At 36.1% G+C, this 22,279-nt stretch overlaps 2 protein-coding genes across 5 annotated transcripts; one reads left to right on the plus strand and one right to left on the minus strand.

Moving 5' to 3' along the window:
• Window positions 1–61: 61 nt before the first annotated feature.
• On the plus strand, window positions 62–16,325 carry LOC145624308 (histone acetyltransferase HAC1-like). Of its 2 annotated transcripts, none has more exons than XM_081677310.1 (17): window positions 62–584; window positions 1,528–1,835; window positions 4,500–4,611; window positions 4,869–5,193; window positions 5,275–5,733; window positions 5,824–7,586; window positions 8,368–8,664; window positions 8,777–9,055; window positions 10,463–10,591; window positions 10,763–10,963; window positions 11,097–11,239; window positions 11,329–11,641; window positions 11,977–12,116; window positions 13,169–13,247; window positions 13,647–14,039; window positions 15,306–15,523; window positions 15,645–16,325. In XM_081677310.1, exons 2-17 carry the CDS (start codon window positions 1,642–1,644, stop codon window positions 15,754–15,756), a joined length of 5,157 nt encoding a protein of 1,718 aa, XP_081533436.1. In that variant the 5' UTR covers window positions 62–584; window positions 1,528–1,641; the 3' UTR covers window positions 15,757–16,325. The 2 variants fall into 2 exon arrangements, with proteins under 2 accessions (XP_081533436.1, XP_081533437.1); XM_081677311.1 differs by having other exon boundaries at window positions 1,617–1,835.
• Window positions 16,326–17,463: 1,138 nt separating this feature from the next.
• LOC145617841 (CDT1-like protein a, chloroplastic) lies at window positions 17,464–21,640 on the minus strand. Of its 3 annotated transcripts, none has more exons than XM_081672605.1 (8): window positions 21,072–21,640; window positions 20,150–20,269; window positions 19,753–19,987; window positions 19,013–19,642; window positions 18,714–18,915; window positions 18,535–18,625; window positions 18,321–18,415; window positions 17,464–18,102 (listed from the first exon to the last, which is right to left on the minus strand). In XM_081672605.1, the coding sequence occupies exons 1-7, from the start codon at window positions 21,200–21,202 to the stop codon at window positions 18,358–18,360; spliced, it is 1,467 nt and encodes a 488-aa protein (XP_081528731.1). In that variant the 5' UTR covers window positions 21,203–21,640; the 3' UTR covers window positions 17,464–18,102; window positions 18,321–18,357. The 3 variants fall into 3 exon arrangements, with proteins under 3 accessions (XP_081528731.1, XP_081528737.1, XP_081528723.1); XM_081672611.1 differs by having other exon boundaries at window positions 17,465–18,028; XM_081672597.1 differs by lacking the exon at window positions 17,464–18,102 and having other exon boundaries at window positions 18,159–18,415.
• Between the last annotated feature and the right edge of the window lie 639 nt (window positions 21,641–22,279).

The raw sequence follows: 22,279 nt of genomic DNA on the forward strand, positions 1-22,279 counted from the left end.
AGACAATAACAAAACATATAAGGGAGTAAATTACGGTCAATGATCATATGAATAAAAAAAAATAAAATAAAATAAACAAAAAAAACCCAAAAAAGGAAAAATAATATCGAGGCTTAAAACTGGAGTCCGAAACTCAGCAAAGAAACGTCGAACAAAGAAATTAGGAGAGAGAAACAACGAAAGTTAGAGAGAGACTCAAAGATTAAGTTTTTACAATCAAATTTGGGAAACAAAAATTCAATCAACTTGCAATCGAATTCAATCCCAGAAACCCCAATCTTATTATCTTACGTTTTCAACCCTCAATTTTGACCCCCTTTTTTTTTTGTTGAAAGTTAGGGTTTTGTCGTGAGAACCCTAATCGGTGCAACTCAATTTGAAATTGAACAAATTGGGTCGGTATAAATTGGGGCTTTTGCTACAATCGGAATTTCGACAACGTATATAGGAGGATCTGGTTCAATAAGTTCACGATCATCGTTAATTAGTCTGTCAATTGTTGCACCGAGCAACCGAAGCACCGTCATTGTGGTTAATTTAACTCAAGTTATTGGGGTTCCTCTCTGTTTTCGATTGAATTTAAGGTATGGAGTTGTGTACTTGATTGTTGTTTAATCGTGCAATGTGAATTGAGTTGTGATTGATTGTTCTTGAATGGTGCAGTAATCTCAGTGTGAAAAGAAATAGTTTTTATCAATTTGGCTTAAGTATTGGATTTAATAATACTTTAGAAGCTGATAAATTAATATTAGGGTGTAATTGTTTGAAGGGAATTTACCCGCCAACTTTAATGTTGCTGTGTATCATATGTTAGAGTTCGTAAAGATGATATTTTTACTGAAGTTGATGTATTTGCCCAATCTGTAATTTTTATTTTTTTTTAGCATTGGTGAGTATAGACTGATAGCTGCGTTTCTCGGGTCCTTTTCCGTTTTTGTGTGATCGGCGCTACACGATACTATATTCAGTGCTTGCATTTGAAATCCGAGGTCTTTTAGAGTAGTAGGCAATGGGATGCAATTTATGTGTATTGGATGTTAGTGAGAAGTGAGAACTAAAGTTGTAATTGGACATTGTGTTGCTGTAAATTGCAACTGTATGGATATGCTGGGGCTTGTCTTTAGTCCAGCGTTATCTACATTTGGATGTATGAATTAGTTTCCTTTTTCTGCATAGTGTCTCTGTTTAAAAATATTGTATTTTTTTATTAAAACTAAAAATTGCTTCTCTGGTTCACCTTCTATTTATAAGTATGACATTAGTATATTAGATAAATGCCTCAGTCAAAGAGACAAGGTACTATTCAGCTTTACTTATAGTTTGTTTTCCTTTTTATAATAATCTGTACAAACATAGGTTTCACTCTGTGGCTTTATCCTAGTAAATATGCTTGTTACCTCGTTATTGCTCCCTTCATCATTGTAGGAGTGAATTTGTATATTCGTTCTATTCAATGTTCAACATAGGAAGTGTCAAGTTTGAGCTTTATAAATATGGAAGTTTCTTTCTTTTTCTGTGTCCTTGCAGGTGAAGTGTTGTCCTTGCAGTGTAATCAATAATGTACTGGACATGAATTTTGAATTGACCTTCTTATGGTGAAGCTGATGCACTTTCAGGCTTTTGGCATTTTAAGAGTTGAAAATGAATGTCCAGGCACACATGTCAGGTCAGATCTCTGGGCAGGTACCTAACCAGGCTAGTAATCAGTTGCCTGGACTGCCTCAGCAGAATGGAAATACATTCCACACGCAGGCACAAAATCTTGGTGGTCAAAGTAATCAAGCAATGGTGGATGCTGAACTTACTAAAATTCGACTGTTTATGAGAGAGAAGATGTAAGATCTTGTTTTAAATTTTTTGATCCATCATTTTTATAATTGGCTGTATTTGTTGCTTCTGGCTCCTCTTTTCTTGGAAGGTGTAAAAAGAAATTATATATCACGAATTAAGTATACTTCTGTAGTCTGGTTAATCATCTCCAAAAGACGAAAAGTGACAACCTTCATGAGATTCTAAATATAAATCAATTAAGGGGCTTTATAATTTCTTCTGATGGATTTGATTGACCCAGTGCTTAGATTTTGTGTTTCTTAAAATAGTATACCTTTATGCTTATATGTATCTTATTCTTAAAAGCCTTTGGTTCTACTGCTTGCTACTCTACGACGATTTTAGTTCTTTGGTGCAATATGGGTTGTTTTTTATTATGCATGTGCGTTGATACATTTTCGGCAGTAGTGGATCTTTAGGTCAGTAGGTGAGGTTTGATGTTAGTTTTCTGGCATGCACATCTGTTTTTGTTTTTAAATCTTTGTTTTTAGCTATTGAATGGAGCTGTTATGATTGGGTTATTTTGTCTATAACATGTGGGTGCCTTGTTTACAAATGGTACGATTATGTCTGCGTAATGTCGAACTTTAAATTACTTGATGCATTCAGTTACAACCTACAAGGCTGCAACGCACAAAATTATGGATATCATTTAAAAAAAAAAAAAAAATCTTTATTGTCATGATTTGTCCTATAATTTTAACATGCGGTTTATTTATCGCATCAAATCATTATCCCTGTGGGCATGCGTGCAGTCTTGTATCTGTTAAAGAGGCCTCAAATTGAAATCTGGCTGATCTTTTTGTTATGTTTTGAAGAGATTAGATGAAAATGACAAATAGTTATCCTAGTTATGTAATTAGTCTTATTGCAATCTAATGCTGAAAATTTATCCAAGCATGATTATTTGAACTTTTAAATATGATATTATAGGACAAAGGGGGTAATACCAGTAGATGGTTAGTCATGAAGCGGATTTATAATTGTATGAGTAGGCTAGTGTTGAATTTTGATTTTCCCTCCTGTCTTCATTAGAAATCTAGGGCTTTTCATATTTTGTTGATGTTGAACTAGATTTTAGCAAAACTCTCATTTGTCCTAGCTGGCTTTTAATTTTTTTTAATTGACGTATTTTACTCCCCCCGTCTCTTAATACAAAGCCTCTTTTGGTTTTTGTGCGGGAATTAAGATAGTTGTAGATTTTATAAAACTAATGATTAAAAGTGCGTATGTGCATGTGGGGTTAGAGAGAGCTAGAGAGAAAGAAAAAGTAGTTGGGAATAATTGAAGAGATAGATAGAGAAAGTATTGGGAATTGGTGTTTAAAGTAAAAAAAAGTAAAGGAAAAGAGATGACAACTCATAAAAAGAGGGTAATAATGTCAAAAAATACAACTTTTAAATAGAAAGAGGCATTGTATTTTGGTTTACCCAAAAAGGAAATGAGGCTTTGTATTAAGGGACGGAGGGAGTATTACTTTGAGTGGTGTTTTCATCTTAAGTATGTGGGCCATAACTATCTGCAATTGCCTGAGTATTTGGTAGTTGTTTCTATTTCCCTCTTGTCCTTGGGTAATATGTCTTATTATAATAGACTTGTAGTATTATGAATAGTTGTTAAGTACAGCACTAAAACTAGGTGAAGGTCCTCCTCGTTGATTCTGTCATTGGATTAGTACTGTTTCTTCTATCTATGTGCTTTAGTCTGTCCTGTTTCTATGTCACTTGGACATGCTATAATTGCTGCTGTACTTGATATGACTGGACACGTATTGTGCAGTTTGAATATCGATACGATCCAACACAGATACAACCTGATACAATGTACTTGCCACAGTACTGGTGTTGTTACAAACACTATAGTGCATTTAAAACTTAATTAAAAATATAAAAAGTATGTTTTAAAAAAAAATGCAAATTGTCAAATGCCATATCTTGTCCATGTATCTAAAATTAGGACAGCCCCTGCATCCAACCTTTTTTTGTTTACTGTAACAAACACTCTCATATTCAACACCTTAAATCTAGTCCAGGTTAACATAGTGTATTATGCAGTTTACATTTTAAAATATGCACAATTGTAGGCATTTTGTTCCACTCTCAGCACATGTGTATGTTTTTATTTATTTTTATTATTAATTTATTTTTTTACAGCTTTGAAGTGAATTAGTAATGTTTGCAGATCATTTGTTGTTTAATTTTTTAAATATATTTCATGGGATTTTACTCAAGTTGTTATTAATGATCTCATTGAGGCATCTTTAGGCATCTTTGCAGTGTGCTCTCCCTCTCCTGATATTTGAGCTACTATCTATTACAGTCAAGCTAGGATTTATGTGCTGCATATGGGATTGCTTGCTGTTAGGGGTTTTGTTGAACGTAAATTGCATAATTTGCTGCTCTTTTTTCTTTTCAAATTATATCTTTAGACGAGTCCGTAGTTTATATCCTATCTGTTTTTAATCTCTTGGCGTACCTGATATTATTTGGTCAAGTTCCATGATCTGGTAAGTGGTAAATGGTTATTCTGGCATTTTTTGGCTGTTGATAGTTTTTCGTACATGTTATTAGTATCTCTATATGTGTAGAAAATTCTATTGAATAGTTACTTTCTTAGATTATCCTGCACTGCTGGTTTAGTGATTAACATATAATTTACTTTGTTTCCAGCTATGAGACTCTAATGCTGAGGCAACCAAACCGGAATGATGTTGTTTCAAAAAAATTGCATGAACTTTCAAGGCGCTTGGAAGAGGGGCTGTTTAAAACAGCTTCGTCAAAGGTAGTCCTTGGCCCTCTCTCTTTTTGCTCCTTGGGTATTTAATGTTTGTTTTCCTGGTTACATTCCATGTAGTTGATTTTATCTTTTTCCTTTCCTTTTTCTTTTTCTTCTCTGTTTTGGTGTATGGTTTGGTTGAGTGTGGATCAAAGAATTTCTTTGTGTAATTTAGTTACATATTTCCTTGTTATCAACTGCTTTTCTGGGTCTTCAATAAACTTTCTTGTTGCCTTTTTGTTCTTGATTGAATTCTGTGACAGGAGGAATACATGAATATGGAAAGTCTCGAGTTCCGTTTGCAGGGATTTATTAGGCGAGCACCACAGACCAATCATGTTCCTCAACCGACACAATTTATTAATACTCCTACTCCTGTTGGTACAATGATACCAACACCTGGTATGCAACAGCAAAGCAATGTAAATTCAAATGTGATGGTATCATCTGCAATGGATCATTCTAATATGACCACCACAAGTGCTTGTGGTGGCATCTCATCCTCAACTCAAGGCATGGGAGGCTTGATGCCCAATTCCAATGGGTCATTTTCCAGTATTCGTGGTGGTTCTTTCCACGGAGCTGATGGTGAGTAAATTCATTACTCAACTAAGTGATGTTATATGGTTTTGTACTTTTGCCTTTTATCTGATAGAATATGCTGTGCAGGGTCTCTGTCAAATGGTTACCAGCAGACCCCCTCTAGTTTTTCCATGAATTCTGGCAGTAACAATGGAATGGCTGGGCAGAGAGTTGTGAGCCAAATGATTCCCACTCCTGGATTCAGTAGCAATAATAATCAGGCATATATGAATGCGGATAACACTAGCAGTGGTGGTGTGTTATCTGGTGTTGATTCTTCAGGTGTGTCACAACAAGTGCCACAAAAACATGTTGGTCAAAATAGCCGCATGTTACAGAACCTTGGTAGTGCGATGAACAGTGGAATGAGGTCTATAATGCAGCAGAGAGTCCAGAGTGGGCCTGTGAACAGTGGATTTGGTAACAATCTTCAAATGGTAAATGGTTCAGGCTCATCAGATAGCTATATGACCACATCATCTTACGGCGCCTCTCCTAGACCTCTGCAACAGCCCCATGATCAACATCAGCGCTCTTCTGTGCAAGGTTCTGCCTTTTCATTTTCCCTTTTAATCTACTTGTGAGTTTTGATTTATGCTTGATCAATTTAGCTGATGTATCAAGTTTGTTTGGTAGGTGATGGATACAGGATGAGTGCTGCTGATAACTCTGGAAGTGGAAATTACTACAACAATGGAGCTCAGGTTGGATCCTTGATGAATAATCAGAATGTAAATCAAATGAGACCTCAGGCAATAAGCAGACCTAACTCGCTAATGATCCAAAATAGTACGCAAAGTGTGCAATCAGCTTCATACGCAAGGCCTCAATTAGCGGAACAAGTGGAAAAGTTAAATTTTCAATCATCACCTAGAGAGAATCATTCGCAGTCTTATGCTAAACAGTACCAACAGCAGCCTCATTTGATGCCGCCGCAGCAGCAGTTTGCTTCAAGCCGTCAACAGAAGCAGTCTAGTGAGCACCAACAATCTTTTGGGAGAAATGATCAATTTGTTCACTCCCAGATAACATCTGACCTCGGCAGTCGTGTGAAATCTGAAACAGGAGTGGAGCATCATAGTGAGGTTCTTCAGACACAGGTTTCTTCTGGGCAGCTTCAGCTTCCAGAATCACACAATCAACTTCACCATGATTCGAATGGAAATCTTATTAGAAGTTCTCATTCATCTTTTGCTCCATCAAGGTCTCAAGATATGCACTCTACGCTCTTGCAAAATCCTCAGCATATGATGACTGATGAGGCTACAAATGAATACAATAATATGTCTTTTGGAGTACAGCCAGAAGCACAACTAAATGGTCAATGGCATACTGAATCTAATAGATCGTCACTGGCTGGAAATATGTCTCATGAACAGCATCTACAAGAGGAGTTACGCCAGAGAATGGTGGGGCATGATGAAGCTCAGTGCAATAATTTGGCTTCTGAAGTGTCTACCATTGGCCAGAATGTTGCTCCTAGAAGTGCTATGGATCAATCCAGAGTAGTTACTACACCCTGTAACTCCGGGAATACCATCCGTGAGCGTCAATTTAAGAATCAACAGAGGTGGCTTTTGTTCTTGCGTCATGCACGTGGATGCAGAGCGCCAACAGGTAAATGTCCAGAGCGCTATTGCCTTGAGGTGCAAAAGCTATTGAAGCATATAGATAGCTGCGATTCTTCTTCTTGCAACAAATCTCGCTGTCATGCAACCAGAACACTTATCAATCATCATAAACATTGTGCGGCTGCCAACTGCCCTGTTTGTGTACCTGTCAGAAATTTTATACGTTCACATGGAAAGGGATATGTTCGTAAGGATTCTGATTCTGGATTGCAAAATTCAATTGCTGGAAATTGCAGACCATCTGAGTCCGGAGAAGCTAAAGTTAAAGACAATCTAAAGCCTTCTGATATAGTTGTTCAACCTCCAGAAAGTCAACCTGCTGTCAAACGCCTAAAGCCAGAGCCTCCTCAATCTGCAGCTCCTGAGAGTGGAAGCATGTTTGTGCCAGTTAACGCCAACAATGCATCTCATGTTTCTCACAGTGTACAACCAAAAGCATATGAGAAAAATGAAAACACTTTACAGGTTAAGTCTGAATTCTCTGATGTGAAGATGGAGACTTTGGCTGTTTCAACTTCTAATGTTTCTGAGGTGAAGAACATCATAGTTGACACTTCTAATCAGTCGGATGGTGCCTCGTCCTTGGCTAAGGAAGAAAGTGTCAAAAATGAAGAAGATAATGGTCAAGTGAAGCCAGAAGAAGTGGAGTCTCCTGAACCTTTGACAAAGTCCGGAAAGCCTAAGATTAAAGGAGTGTCCTTAACTGAACTGTTTACACCGGAGCAGATTAAGGAGCACATTTCTGGTCTTAGGCAGTGGGTTGGGCAGGTTTGTCTCAGTTTCCACCTTCTTGTTTTTACTGATAATAGTTCTAATCTTTTGCTAAACTAAATTTTATAGCCCTTTAGTTATTGGAGATTAGGAATTTAATTTTCTTTGCTTAAGTATGCCAGTTTGTCCTCATGTTTTCTCTTACATCCTTTGATTACTGATTTTTTCCTTTAATTTTCTCGTAATATGGAAATGGATGATAAGCTGTATGTTATGCTGTTTATTTAAGTTTGTGCTGCAAATATGCTTCTTGCGAGATGTGTTTTAGTTTACTGCCTGTTATTTATTACCAAGGTAAAAGAAGGGGATCCAGATACACTATCCTTGTGATTCTACTGAAACTAATTTTCATTGTTGGCCTAAACTTTGGTTTTTTATAGCCAAAGAAAATGATTTTTTTTTTTTATTGGGTCCATCACGGCAAGGATATTTGGTGATTGGAGTCATTGGACATTGAAAGGCTGAAGATTTCTGTTTTTATTCTACTAATTTCTGCAATGTCACTAGATTATCATCAAATTTTTGGCTGTTGTGTTGAGGTGTTTCTTTTACTGATCACCTCTTTTGAGTATTTGAGTTTCTTATTGTTGTGGATCCATGAGGCAGGTCAGCTACATGTTTGAATATAATGTCTTTGTAATCTGCTTACAATTTTGTGCTGTGATATGCCTTTGTAACTGCTTGACTCCGGTCAATGTTCAATATGAAGTACTTTAGTTTTGGGTGCTTTACAGTAAAATTTACTTGTTATGTCTAATCTCTCTTTTATTGATTGCAGAGCAAAGCAAAGGCAGAGAAAAATCAAGCGATGGAACACTCAATGAGTGAAAACTCCTGTCAGCTTTGTGCTGTTGAGAAGCTCACATTTGAACCACCACCTATTTATTGTACTCCTTGTGGTGCTCGAATAAAGAGAAATGCAATGTATTACACTGTGGGAGCTGGTGATACACGGCACTATTTCTGTATTCCATGCTATAATGAAGCTCGTGGTGACACAGTTTCTATAGATGGAACTGCTATTCCCAAGTCGAGGCTGGAGAGAAAGAAAAATGATGAGGAAACTGAAGAATGGGTGTGTTTTTCAGTAGCTTGTTTTATGTCTTTGCAGCCAAAGGTTCTGCATAGGTTAATTGTAAATCTGCAAATGCTTTTTTTTTTTAATCATAATTTTTGCTTCTTTGCAGTGGGTTCAATGTGATAAATGTGAAGCTTGGCAGCATCAGATCTGTGCCTTGTTTAATGGAAGACGGAATGATGGCGGTCAAGCTGAATACACATGTCCTTTTTGCTATATGCAAGAGATTGAAGGGGGGGAGCGCAAGCCATTGCCACAGAGTGCTGTTCTTGGGGCAAAAGATCTGCCTAAAACGATTCTAAGTGACCACATTGAGAACCGGCTATTTAAACGATTGAAACAAGAAAGACTAGAAAGGGCAAGAGTCCAGGGAAAAAGTTATGATGAGGTAATCTTCTATTTGAATTTTGGTGATGTGTAGGCAATTTGTTGAATTTGTCAAGCTTTCATAATATGAATTTCATTCAAGGTGAGTAACACCCTAGATCTGTCGATTGAAGGCAAGATAATTCACAACAGAAATTGGTTAAGCCAATTATTCGTGGGGTTCAAGTGATCCAGCTGGATGTCTCTGGAGATAGCAACTATTTTCATTGTTGAAAATCCCGCTCCCTTGTGGTTGCTGTTCTTTTTCTTTTTTATTTTCTCTATGTGGCTGGCTGTCCCACCCCGCCCTCCTCTTTTTTTCCCTCCTCTTTTGTGCTTCTGCTGTTTTTAAAAGTATGTGACGTGTTTTGTTATATGTGTTGTGTTTCCATGTTCATGTCCAATTTTGAGGACAGTTACCCGTTAGCTTACAATTTTAGAATTACTGTACCAGATTCTCAGATCTGTACTCTTATCTGATTGTTAACTAGAGTCTAGGTGCCGTAAAAATAATTTAGAGAAAGTAGGCTATTAGATTTTCTGCAAAAAAATATTATAAATCTCCTTCAAACACTTCTAAGGACCTTCAGATGTATGCAGCTGTATTTCAATGCAGTCCGATGCGGGGAATAAATAGATCTTGTCAAATGGAGGCAATAATATATAGATGGTCATATATTGCGCAGTTTGTGAAATTGTGGCCGTTTTTATCATATAGCACTTCATAGTAGATGTTGGAGAAAGTGTAGATTGGACTGCATATAGTGAACCATTTATTTATGGTATTTGGTAAATAGTAGATCAGTTTCAATCTCGCATTGGATAGTATATATTACAAATTATATCTTTCCTCTTGTCTTTTAAATTCACATTTACTTTTCCATTACATTGCCCTCCTCCCACCCCCTTTTTTAGGCAATGACAATTTATCTCCTAAAATATTGTGCACTTAAAGTTTAGTGGCTCTGGGACGGAGGGAGTATTCTCTCTGACTTGTGTTATGTTTCGTTTGGTTGCTTGTGCTTTAGATTTATTCTCATACTATAAATATTGAACATCACTTACATCAGGCATCACTGTAGGGTGTCATATAGTCATAGTGAAATGGATGTATTTTGTTATATGGTAAACTAATGCTACTATGCTAGGGTATTAATCCTCAGAAATTTGTGCTTCAACTCATTTTTTTATAACCTTTTGGTTCTGAATTTGATTTTTTAAATATATATAATACTAATCTAAAATTTGTAATATATTGTGATGAAAACTATTTTAAAATTTGTATTTGATTAATAAGTTTTGAAAACCTTTTTCTAAAATTTGTATAACGCATTTAATTATCTGAAAATGCATAGTGTCATTGAGATTAATATATATGTGTCTGTATCAGCTCCATAACAACTGGACGGTAATCTTTGGTATTTGTCAGGTTCCTGGAGCAGATGGAATTGTTGTTAGAGTTGTGTCATCTGTTGACAAGAAGTTGGAAGTGAGGCCAAGGTTTCTTGAGATTTTCCGTGATGAGAACTATCCTACTGAATTCGCTTATAAATCTAAGGTGTGATGTTGTTTTGATTTTGGCACTTTATATAACTTATTAATTTGACTATCTAGGCTAGAGGAATGTCGGAAATTTGCTTATTAGAATCTAATTTTCTTTACAGGAAAATTCAATTTGCTTTATTCAATTTTTCTTACTTATCAATTTTGCATGTGCCTCTTTCTACAGGTAGTTTTGCTTTTTCAGAAGATTGAAGGAGTAGAAGTGTGTTTATTTGGAATGTATGTTCAAGAGTTTGGCTCAGAATGCCTGCCTCCAAATCAGCGCCGTGTTTATCTTTCATACCTTGATTCAGTGAAGTATTTTAGGCCTGATGTAAAAGCAGTGTCTGGCGAAGCTCTCCGTACATTTGTTTATCATGAAATCTTGGTATGTTTTGGGTTTTTTTTTTTTTTTTTTTTTTTTTTTTTTTTTTTTTTTTTGTTGTTGTTGTTGTTGTTGTGGGTGTTAATAATGATTGATTAGTATTTTTCATCTGAAAAAATCATGTGCCTCTTTGCAGATTGGTTACCTTGAATACTGTAAGAAGCGGGGTTTTGCAAGTTGTTATATATGGGCATGTCCACCTTTGAAGGGTGAAGATTATATTTTGTATTGCCATCCTGAAATACAGAAGACACCAAAATCTGACAAATTGAGGGAGTGGTAAGATAAATTGAATTTTCCTGTAATGATTATATTTTAGTCCCTCTTTGTTTTTGATTAATGACAAGACGTTGATTTTTATGCTTCAGGTATTTGGCAATGCTAAGAAAAGCTACGAAGGAAAATATTGTGGTTGACCTAACGAACTTGTTTGATCATTTCTTTGTACAAACTGGCGAATGCAAGGCCAAGGTCACCGCAGCTAGGCTCCCGTATTTTGATGGTGACTATTGGCCCGGTGCTGCAGAGGATATGATATATCAAATTAATCAGGAAGAGGAAGGTAGGAAACTCAACAAGAAGGGAACAACAAAAAAGATGATCTCAAAGAGGGCTCTTAAAGCATCTGGGCAATCAGATCTTTCTAGCAATGCGTCAAAGGATCTTCTTTTAATGCATAAGGTAATCTTCGTATCTGTCACTAACACCTCTCTTTTTCAGTTGCTGCTGCTGCTACTTGTATTTGCTTTTTGGTTATTCTTTTGTCTTTTGGGTCTTGTGTCTGTGTGCAATCAAACATAATAACATTCTTTTCTAAAGCGTTAATGAATAATTATAAATACAAAAAATAAATATTTGGAGAGGTCAAGCACTACCATGGGGACTATCTTACAATTTATTTGCAGTGATGATGATTTCACAGAGGTCAATATATAGTGCACTTATCATCTCGTAGCTTATGCTGTAATTACCTTTAATATCGTGGCTTTCTAATTAAATTTTGATTTGTTCTGCAGCTTGGTGAAACGATTTCCCCAATGAAGGAAGATTTTATTATGGTTCATTTGCAGCATTCATGTACCCACTGCTGTTTGTTAATGGTTTCCGGGAACCGCTGGGTTTGCAATCAGTGTAAAAATTTTCAGCTCTGTGACAAGTAAGATCCTAGCTGTACAATTATGATCATGGTGCTTCATATAAGTTTTTTTTATTTTATTATTGGCGGTCTATTCGGTTTTCGGTTTGGATTTTGGTCAAATCCAATCCGATCCAAAATAAAATTCTGTTTTTAATTTTCAAATCCGATCCGATCTGAATTTTTCATTAATCCGATCCGATCCAATCCGAATTACAATTCGGTATTTGGATCCGATCTGAAAATCCGAATTATTATACATTGCAAATTTTTAGAGTCTAAAGTGATTACTCTGTATAAAAATAAAAAAAGCAATTATAAATTTGTACATTATTAATACTACATCTGATTTTTTTTTTTTTTAGTTGCAACTTTGGGGTATTATTTGAGAGATAAAATATTCCGAAGTTGCAACTAAAAAAAAAAAATCAAAGGTAGTACAAGTAAAACATAGTTTTACATAATTTATATTAATTTAATTATCAACATAATTTTATATGATTGATATAAACAATCAATACTTGTAAAAGTATGGTTTTATATTTCGGTTAATTCGGATTTTTGGATCCAAACAAGGTCAATCCGATCCGATCCGAAAATCCAATTTTTTAAAAAAGTTTCAATAAGATCCGGTCCGAATTAAAGTTTGGATCCAATCTGAATTAATTATTCGGTTTGGATTAGATTGGATTTCGGTTTTTATCGGAATAATGGATTTCCCATTATTCGGTTTGGATTAGATTGGATTTCGGTTTTTATCCGAATAATGGACACCCCTGACTTACAGCTACAATCTTGTTATGAATTAGCTTTAAATAGTGCTATTTCAGATTTTTGGATTTCCGAGCAAGTTTTATTCTGGTCTTTTGCAAATAAACGTATCTTTTGTTTTCTTTGACTATATATATATATATATATATATATATATATATATATTGCTGGATGAAGTTGTTACATGTACATTGTAAAGGGAATTAGGGAATTATAGCAATGAACTCCCTGACTTGAAAAATAGGGATTTGGATTTATTTATGTATAATTGTATAGTTAAGCTTGAGTTATTTTTATTGTAGGTGCTATGAAACAGAACAAAAGCGTGACGATAGAGAAAGACATCCTATCAACCAGAAGGACAAGCATGCACTTTATCTGGTAAGCTGTTGTGCCTGTTGGATTTGAATGAGTAATATAATGATTATACTCTCCCTCTGTTTATATTTGGCTGTCTCATTTGGAATCTTGCTCAGTTTCCTATGCAATATTGTAATAAATTAATGATAATGTCTTTAGGTACGTTTTACGTGGAAACTTAAAATTGAGACGAACCTAACAAGTTCACACGACTGCGTTTTGATATATATATATATATATATATATATATATATATATATATATATATATATATATATATATATATATATATATATATATATGCTTAAAGAATTAGGTTCCATTTGCATTGGAATCCAAGTAGGTCATTAGTAAAGAAACGGAGGGAGTATGATTATCTTGCATTTTTTGGTGATTTGAATTCTTATGCTAATGATCTAGGTTGAGATTGCTGATGTGCCAGAAGATACCAAGGATAAAGATGAGATTCTTGAGAGTGAATTTTTTGATACCCGACAGGCATTTTTGAGTCTTTGCCAGGGGAATCACTATCAGTATGATACTCTGCGTCGTGCTAAACATTCTTCCATGATGGTGCTTTACCATCTTCATAATCCAACTGCCCCAGCATTTGTGATAACATGCAACATATGTCATCTTGATATTGAGACTGGTCAAGGTTGGCGTTGTGAAACTTGTCCAGATTATGATATTTGCAATTCTTGTTACCAAAAGGATGGAGGTAGGGATCATCCTCATAAGCTGACGAATCATCCTTCCGCGGCTGATCGTGATGCTCAAAACAAGGAAGCAAGACAACAACGTGTTGTACAGGTACCACTATTTGCATTCGCCTTAACACCTCCCCCCCCCCCCCCCCCCCCCCCCCCCCCCCCCCCTCCTTACTTGGAAGATTATCTATTATACACCTGCCAAATATCCACAAATCTTTTGTGGGTTTTTTAACCTGTATATTTTGTCTCGTGCAATGTGCAGGATTTATATATAATTGTTGTCCATAACTGCTATCCATTTTTATTTACTACATATTTATCCAGAGAAAACAGGAGACCTAAGCTTATTATTGCTATGTAAATATGTTGTCATGGTTTATGGAGGATAATGGTTAGGCTAGAAGTAGATGGTGGCAAGTTGGATATTCAATAGTGGTGGTTTGATAGCATCATAAGTTACCATGGTGGTTATGGATATGAGGGAGATATGAGAAAACATTGCAGTACTAGAATAGCACTACAATATGACACTATTCTTTTTCCTTGTGGTGATTTTGCGCACTTATTAACAGCTTATCACTTGATTTATGATTATTGTCATGTTCAGAGTCCTCTGGAAGAGTGTCATATATATGCAAGTATATATGATGTGGGGCCCTTCACTAACTGTTTCTCTTCTTTTTTTTTCTTTTTACTTCTCCTGTCTATTAAATAACCCTACACACTACCCTAGTACTTACTGCTTACTCTAATTATGCGTATCCAAACTTCAGAGGACACATAAATGAGAACTGAGGGAGCATATATTATCTTTACAAACATAATTTTCCTCCCAACTCTGCTGTTTCTGAAGATAAGTGGTGATTTAGCTACTGCTAACACCTAAATTCATTAGATATATACTTAGTTAAGTATTATCGTGTCACACTTCTTTTCCCACTCATGAAGAGGTGAACATACCTCTCTCCTATCTCCTTCCCCAGAAAATTTCTCGTATTTTTATCCTTCTAGAATCAATGAATGCCTATGCACTTTTACCTGATGAAAAAGGTGATTGGCTATTTATCATGGATCCTAACGAGAAAAAAAAACAAAATAGAATTAAGTGTAAGTACTATTAAGAGGAAGTTGTGTTAGAATAAGAAAGTTACTCTAGTGAATATCCTGACTCAGATTTGAAGAAAGTTTTAAATATGTTTTTCTTTTTGTTATTTGGTTAAATACCATTAGGGAGAGGCTGTGTTATAGTTGTATTATTTATGTAAGAATTATGCATCTGTCCAACTTGACTTTATGATCTCCTTAAGTTCCAAAGTGCAGCTCTCTCTCTGCATCTTGTACTAATATGATATGCTACATGGTCCAGCTCCGAAAGATGCTTGATCTGCTGGTGCATGCATCACAGTGCCGTTCACCACATTGCCAGTATCTCAATTGTCGGAAGGTTAAAGGTCTATTTCGTCATGGGATACAGTGTAGAATTCGTGCATCTGGGGGTTGTGTTCTTTGCAAGAAGATGTGGTATCTTCTTCAACTTCATGCTAGAGCTTGTAAAGAATCTGAATGTCACGTACCTCGATGCAGGTTTGTAGCTCAAGCTCTTAGTTACTGGAAGAAAATTTGTTTCCTCATTACCCTATTATTCATCAGATAAGTGGAGTGTATTTCTCAAGCTTTTTATGTTTTATTTTTTACCTATCTGCAGAGATTTGAAAGAACATCTAAGACGGTTGCAACAGCAATCTGATTCTCGTAGACGAGCAGCTGTGATGGAGATGATGAGACAGCGAGCTGCAGAAGTGGCTGGCCATGCTTAATTTGTGTACATATTTCTGGACATTTGGAAAGAGTTTTCCAAAGACTTGATAGATGGTTAGTGTTCTGAAGAATACTCATGCCGTAGCAGTAAGAGAAGGAAGTCTTCTACGGGAGAAGAAATGTGGATTAAACCTCTGTACAGATTCAATATGCAGAAGTGATTAATATGGTAACATATATATCCTGCTCCTGAAAATTTCCTTCCGAAGACGCTGGGTGGAATTCTTTTGCAATTTGGAGGGAAGAAAGTATTTTATTTCCAGGGCACTCATCCTCAATGCTTACTGGCATCTCATAAATGGAGCACCGGCGCTAGTGTTCATCTTTGTGGTGGTGGTGGAAGAGTTGGTGATTCTTTAATTCTATCCTTTGTGTATTTTCTACAATGCCTCATCAATGGTGGCAAGTGTACTATAGTATGTCTTTATATGTACGAGAAACGTTCCTTTTTGTGCAATGGAGCGTAGGGGATGTTTGCAATTCTTTGCTTTCTACCTCCTATATGTTGTTCCCTTTTTTGTAGAATATTTATTTCATTTTGGAAAGGAAAAAGAAGTTACATCTCAAAGTTCTCTTGTGCTAAATGCATTATGATTATCGTCCAATAGTTCCAAACTTCCAATAGTAACGCTAACAAAGTAGTGCTTCTTAGATCTTGTGTATATTCTAACTTCATACTTCTATGATTGAAGAAATAAAGATTTATCTTCTACAAATTCCCAAAAAAGCAGCTAAACAAATACGTTCTCTGTTGTATTTTTTTGATTGTGATATGTACCTCTTTGAAGTTCGAAACAATAATGACATCTCTAATTTTAGACACTTTTAACATCCAAAATGATTATCACCCTGGACTTGTATAGTTGTATGGATCAAAATCAGAGGTAAACATGGAAGCTCAAAAGTTTATATGGAAGTATAATGGCTGAAAAAACGAAGTATGACTCTCATGATAATTACTCAAAAATCCCGTTTTGTTTGTCCCCCCAGTAAAAGTCACATTTTTAATTTTTGGTTCGGAGAAATTGATGAGAGAGAGAATTAGAGAAGTGGTGCGACAAAGTGTAATGAGAATAAAATTGTAATGTTTCACAAAGTAATATGGGACAAACTTAAAGGGACAAAGCTAAAAAGAAAATTAGAGCAAACATTAAGGGACAAAAGGAGTAAGAAACGATGTGTTTGGCAAAATTCCACTAACCTACTTTATTCACAAATTTTAAGCATATAAACTATAAGAAAAAAAAGTCAAAGTTAAGTGTTTGAACTTTGAATAGTGTGAATGTCAAAATCTTGTAATGTTACAGAAAATAGAAGTAATTTCCCTTCCAAAAAGAAAAAGGAAGATTAGAGAAAAACAATCCAAATTATTGACTATACGTTGAAAATGATCAAAATCATCTCTAGTTATTTTGTTTAACTACATTCAATTTACGTCTAATTTGCTATAGTAATCATCCAATTTCAGTCACTCGCGTAGCCTCTTAGGGAGAATGATTAGTTCAACAACCACCACGGCCTTCCTTGTTTAGCTTTCAGACTCATTTTATGAAGCTGCCCTTCCATACCCTTTCATCTCTATCTCTATAACATGAAGTGGTATCTGGGTTTCAGCTTCGTAAAAGTACTGGATGTGCTAGTGCATGTAATACATTGGCCATAACCACGTTGACAGTATCTGAAGTGCTGGAGAATTATTGATGTTTTTTTGTCATGATTGAAAGAGATTAAGAATTCTCACTATTTTTTAGATTCATGGACCAAATTTCAGATGGGGGTAGTGTTCTTTGCAATAAGATGTGGTGTCTTCTTCAATTTCATACTCGAGATGGTAAGGAATTTGATTGTCAGACCTTGATGTAGTTTTATGATCTTAAACTCTTAAACAACCTTTTTTGTTTTTTCTTTTTATATCTTTGATTCAATATCAGGATTCAGGAGCATGTTTCTCAGATTAGTTTGTTTTCTGCATCTACAGAGATTACACAGAACCTGATACATCATTTCAGCTGTCTGATTCTCGTAGGTGAGCAGCTGTGCAGGAGAGATTATGAAACTAGGAACTTCAGAAGTTGCTGACAATGCTAGTTTGTTGTGAGAACTAATTGAATCTGGGTTCATAAACAGCAAGGATAATGTCAGGGTGCACAAGCAAAGGTCGAGTTGAGTTGAGGTGAGATTGATACTCCCCGTTTTCTCATCAGTGTGGATGAAAGTACAAGGCTGTATCTTCATTGTTTTTCGGGTTTAATAGAAATTCCCTTTTATGGACTGCATAATCCTTATGAAAACAATCATTAATCACCCATTGTACTTATATGAAGAGCAGATTGAGCAAAATGAATCTGTAGTTAAGGAAGATATGTAAGTGGAAAAAAAACATTTGATGGATACAATGAAATCAGAAAACTGAGCTTTATAAATAGGGTAAACTAGCCAATTAGGCATGCACAAAGCATATACAACCTGCAATATGGCTGAAGGGTTACATCTTACATACATGATTCATCCATATCACCTTAAATAGCAAAAAAGGAAATAAATAAAAAAAAATCTTATTTACCTTTTCTAATATAGTCAGATTCAAAAGCCTTGAAGTATCAAATTGCTGATAACAGCTTGGCACGTATAGATTCCGAACATGAAGCTTTGTTGAGGCTGCAATTGTCATAAAACACGAACATCAGACCATCACTAGTAACACGTATAAAATATTGAGGTGCTCTTGTTGAGACTTGAGAGTCAATTGATTGAAAAAGGAATTCAAGAGAACCTACCGAAGAAGAGTATCTCCGCTGAGAGACTGTTGTTCAGAAATGCATTCTGGGGCAACTTCTCTTAGCAACTGAAACTGCGCTTCAACCTCATCTGCAAACAAAGATCACGATTATTCTAGTCAGAACAACAACAAAATGTTCCAAGTTAGTTTCAAAACTCAAGAGGATGAAGCAATTACATTTATCAACTATGTCTAAATGGCCAGTAATTAGTTTGTAAATAAGTTCCTCTTTCGTGACAATGGGACGCCTGATAGACTGGAACAAAAGAAGAATCATGTCAAAGAGTTTAGGTACTCCAGCCATCAGTTGTTGCCGCCTTTTTTCTTGTGAGACTGCCAAGCCCTGGTCTTCTAAGATCTTCTGTTCTTTTTCTATCAACTGCAGTAGGATTATTGATTTAGATTCTTCTCATACAATGTTTACCAAACATAAATTATGCAGCACAATCAGAACAAGAAAGCATAAACTAACTTACCGATTGTAAAAGGTCATCTGGAAGCACGTTCAGGACATCCTTGGAAACATTAGAGCCTTGAGCTGGGCAGCAGATTTCTTCCTCCCCAACTTGACTGAGTTGATCCTCAATATCATTGCTGCTCTGGTCAAAGTTCAGGGCCCTACGCTTAGCTGACTTGTTGGGTACATCACTACAACAATCATGATCTGGGGTCATCAGAGGGCGTTTTGGTGGTAGCAATACAGGTGTGGCTGCCATCAGCCTTGCTGGTGTTGAGTCGAGTTTTACAGGCGTTGTAGCGAATTTGACAGGTGTTGAAGTGAGTTTGGCAGGCGTTAAAACAAGTTTGGCCGGTGTTGAAACAAGCTTGGAAGGCTCCGCATTAAATTCGACTAAGCTAATGGAAGGTTCATCTTTAGCCTCAATGACAGTGTCCTCCTTTATGAGAGTATCCGACAAGCAAGATGGCTTTGCTGGAGAGGACTCAGAGACTGAAGCACCCAGAGACCTTGATGAGAAACGCCTCTTAAAAGACGGAGCAATGTGCAACTCTGCTGGTGCAGCAGGGGTTCTGCACAAGCTTGGTTCAGGTTCCTGCTTAGGCTGATAGAACAAATGTGGTAATTCTCCCCCGGGAACAATATCATCCTGATTAGAAACAAAAAATCACTCAATAAATTCATAGAATCATAATCCAACAGTAAACTATAATGTTAAAAAAAATGTATCATAAGTTAATTTAGGAAAAACATTAATACCTCATCATGGGTTCTGAAATAATGAGTGAGTCGTGACTGGAAGATCTCTTTCAACTGCGAAAATCCACCACCGCCTTTCACGTTCTCATCAGTTGCCACTACATTTACGTCAAGAGACACAAGAAGATCCTCCTTCATACAATTTGTTTCTCTATCTTGCACACGGATTTTCTTTACCATAATCACCTCTGGCATGATGTGCTTCAATTGAGCCAAGTGATGTAATGTGAACCTCCTATAATATTATTAAGAGAAATACAATATTATTTAGAGAAATTCCACAAGAATTTAGCTAGATGAACTGAAAAATAACAATTACTATGCAGAAAAAAAGAATATTGTTATTGTAAAGTAATACTGAATTACTGATTGCTGAACAGCTGAGTTGTGTATTTACCTATTCGTCAATGACTCAATACTACGAGAAAGCCGAGTAAGTGTTGATGGCAATTTTTTTAGTCGGAGTAGCCGAATTGAACTAATCATTGCATTGAAGAACTTGAATAGCATCTCATACCTGTTGATTAAGACATTATAGGATAAGTATATTGTTCAACTGTTAACAAGCATCATAAAACCATATCACCTCAATTAGCAATACCTCATTTTTCAAAGAACAATAAAACAAATTACTCCAATATCATTTGAAATGCACAATTGTCAATTTGTCATTAGATTCATAAGGTGCGATGATCCGACCCGGAATCGGAACTAAAATTCTATTCCTAAATAATCAAGCTAAAACAATTGCTCCGCAATTGGTATCAGATTCATACAAGTTTTGCATACAAAATAACAACAAAGTAAATAAAAACACCGGAACCCTAAACCTAAAGATTATTTTCAATTGCTCCAATCATTCAATTGTAGCTTGATAACACATTTATTAGGGGATAAAAAAACCCTAACTTCATTGGATTCAAGAAGTTGATCAAATAAGTTCTTAAAAAGCACCAAATTAGTTCTTCAAAATCACCAAATAAAACAAATTTAATGCAGATTAAACTCAAATAACATTTAATTTTCGAAAAGAGGGAACATCAACCTAGTACCAAATATTAAAACCCTAATTTCCGACAAATGTTGAACACCCAAAATCCCAAATTCACAATTCTCCTCACAAATTTAAATAATTTCTAAAATTAACCTCGAAAAATTAATCACATTAACATCCATTAACACCCATCACAATGTAAAGCCCAAAAAAAATAAAATTTAAAACTCCTGAAAAATAGCTCATTCATAAAATGTTGAACTAATTAAATAAAAATCACACAAATAAAAAAAGAAAAAGTAAAAGAAAGTAGAATCAAACATACTTTTGGGGCAATAATCCATTGCTGATCCCAGAAACTCCATTACTGAGCTTGGGACGATCCGACCCAGAATCAAAAGCGGCGCGATTGGATTTAGCAATGCGGATCTGACGGGGTTCAGGAGTAGCAACCATGGGAGTAGTAAGTGTTGGAGTAATTGCGATTCTAGTAATGCAAATCGGAGATTTACCAAGTGAGTGTACGAGGAGTTAACGAGGGAGTGATATGTGCAAGCTAAAGATCTAGCGAAGGAGCTATAGCTCTAGCAAGGATAGATAGCTTTGGCAAGGCCGAGCTATAGCTCGGGTAATAGAGAGCTATAGCTCGCTGCTGCTCGTGGTCGCTGCAAGGCCGAGCTATAGCTCGGATACGAGAGAGCTATAGCTCGCTGGCCATGTGCTTGCGACAGGGGCGAGCGAGAGCTCGAGCGATAGCTCGCACACTAGCTCGCTGCCGTAGTTGCTCTCTGTTAGGCCGAGCGATAGCTCACTCGACTGCGAGCGAGAGCTCGGTCGATCAGTTTGCTTTTGGGCGGTGGGCTTGCGTGGGCTAAAAGACCTAATTTCTTGGCTTGTTCTTTACTCCATTATATTCATATAAATACCCTCATACCCCAAAATCAATATACGTTAATTTCATTATTGAAAATACCCTAAACACAAAAACACAAACCTACCCTTTGAGATCTGAACAGTTCTTGAGCAATTCCAACCTTTGGTTCGGGTACACGAATTGCAAAGGTCGTTGTGTAAAACTTGGGGGGCGTGCGTCATCGGAAAACCTGTACCGGTGGTGGCGTATTTCGCTTCTAAGTCAGTGGGTTCCAAACCACGGCACAACAGAAGGAGGACAGGTCTATGTTTCGAGTATGGCGATCGAATTTGCTCCAAGGGAAGTTCTTGATTTGTCTATTATTATTCATGGAATCAACAGGTATTTTTCCAACAATTTAGAAGCGAAATAGTATTTAATTATACTGTTGATTTCTTGAATTTGAAGATTGCCTATATTTGACGATATTCAAGAACCCTAATTCATGAAGACTATAAAATTTGGTCAACGGAATATTATTTGTGTATCTCCGGTATCGTGATGGAATTTATAATGGAAGTCCGATTCTATTTGTATAAAATTAGTTTTAATTAGAGACTCTTGCGATTAAGATCAAGACGGGTCATGCGTTTCTCAAAGATTTGATCTTGTGTTTGTTC

The sequence above is a fragment of the Chenopodium album genome, chromosome 3 (assembly GCF_948465745.1).
Source record: "Chenopodium album chromosome 3, dcCheAlbu1.1, whole genome shotgun sequence".
Taxonomy (NCBI): domain Eukaryota; kingdom Viridiplantae; phylum Streptophyta; class Magnoliopsida; order Caryophyllales; family Amaranthaceae; genus Chenopodium; species Chenopodium album.

Coding starts and splice junctions, on each gene's coding strand:
- LOC145617841 (XM_081672605.1), bottom strand. CDS start 21,202: ATGGTTGCTACTCCTGAACCCCGTCAGATCCGCATTGCTAAATCCAAT. Junction 19,643..19,752: donor ATTTCAGAACCCATGATGAG/GTATTAATGTTT, acceptor GTTTCTAATCAG/GATGATATTGTTCCCGGGGG. Junction 18,416..18,534: donor AGCGGAGATACTCTTCTTCG/GTAGGTTCTCTT, acceptor TGACAATTGCAG/CCTCAACAAAGCTTCATGTT.
- LOC145624308 (XM_081677310.1), top strand. CDS start 1,642: ATGAATGTCCAGGCACACATGTCAGGTCAGATCTCTGGGCAGGTACCT. Junction 4,612..4,868: donor TTAAAACAGCTTCGTCAAAG/GTAGTCCTTGGC, acceptor ATTCTGTGACAG/GAGGAATACATGAATATGGA. Junction 5,194..5,274: donor TTCTTTCCACGGAGCTGATG/GTGAGTAAATTC, acceptor TATGCTGTGCAG/GGTCTCTGTCAAATGGTTAC.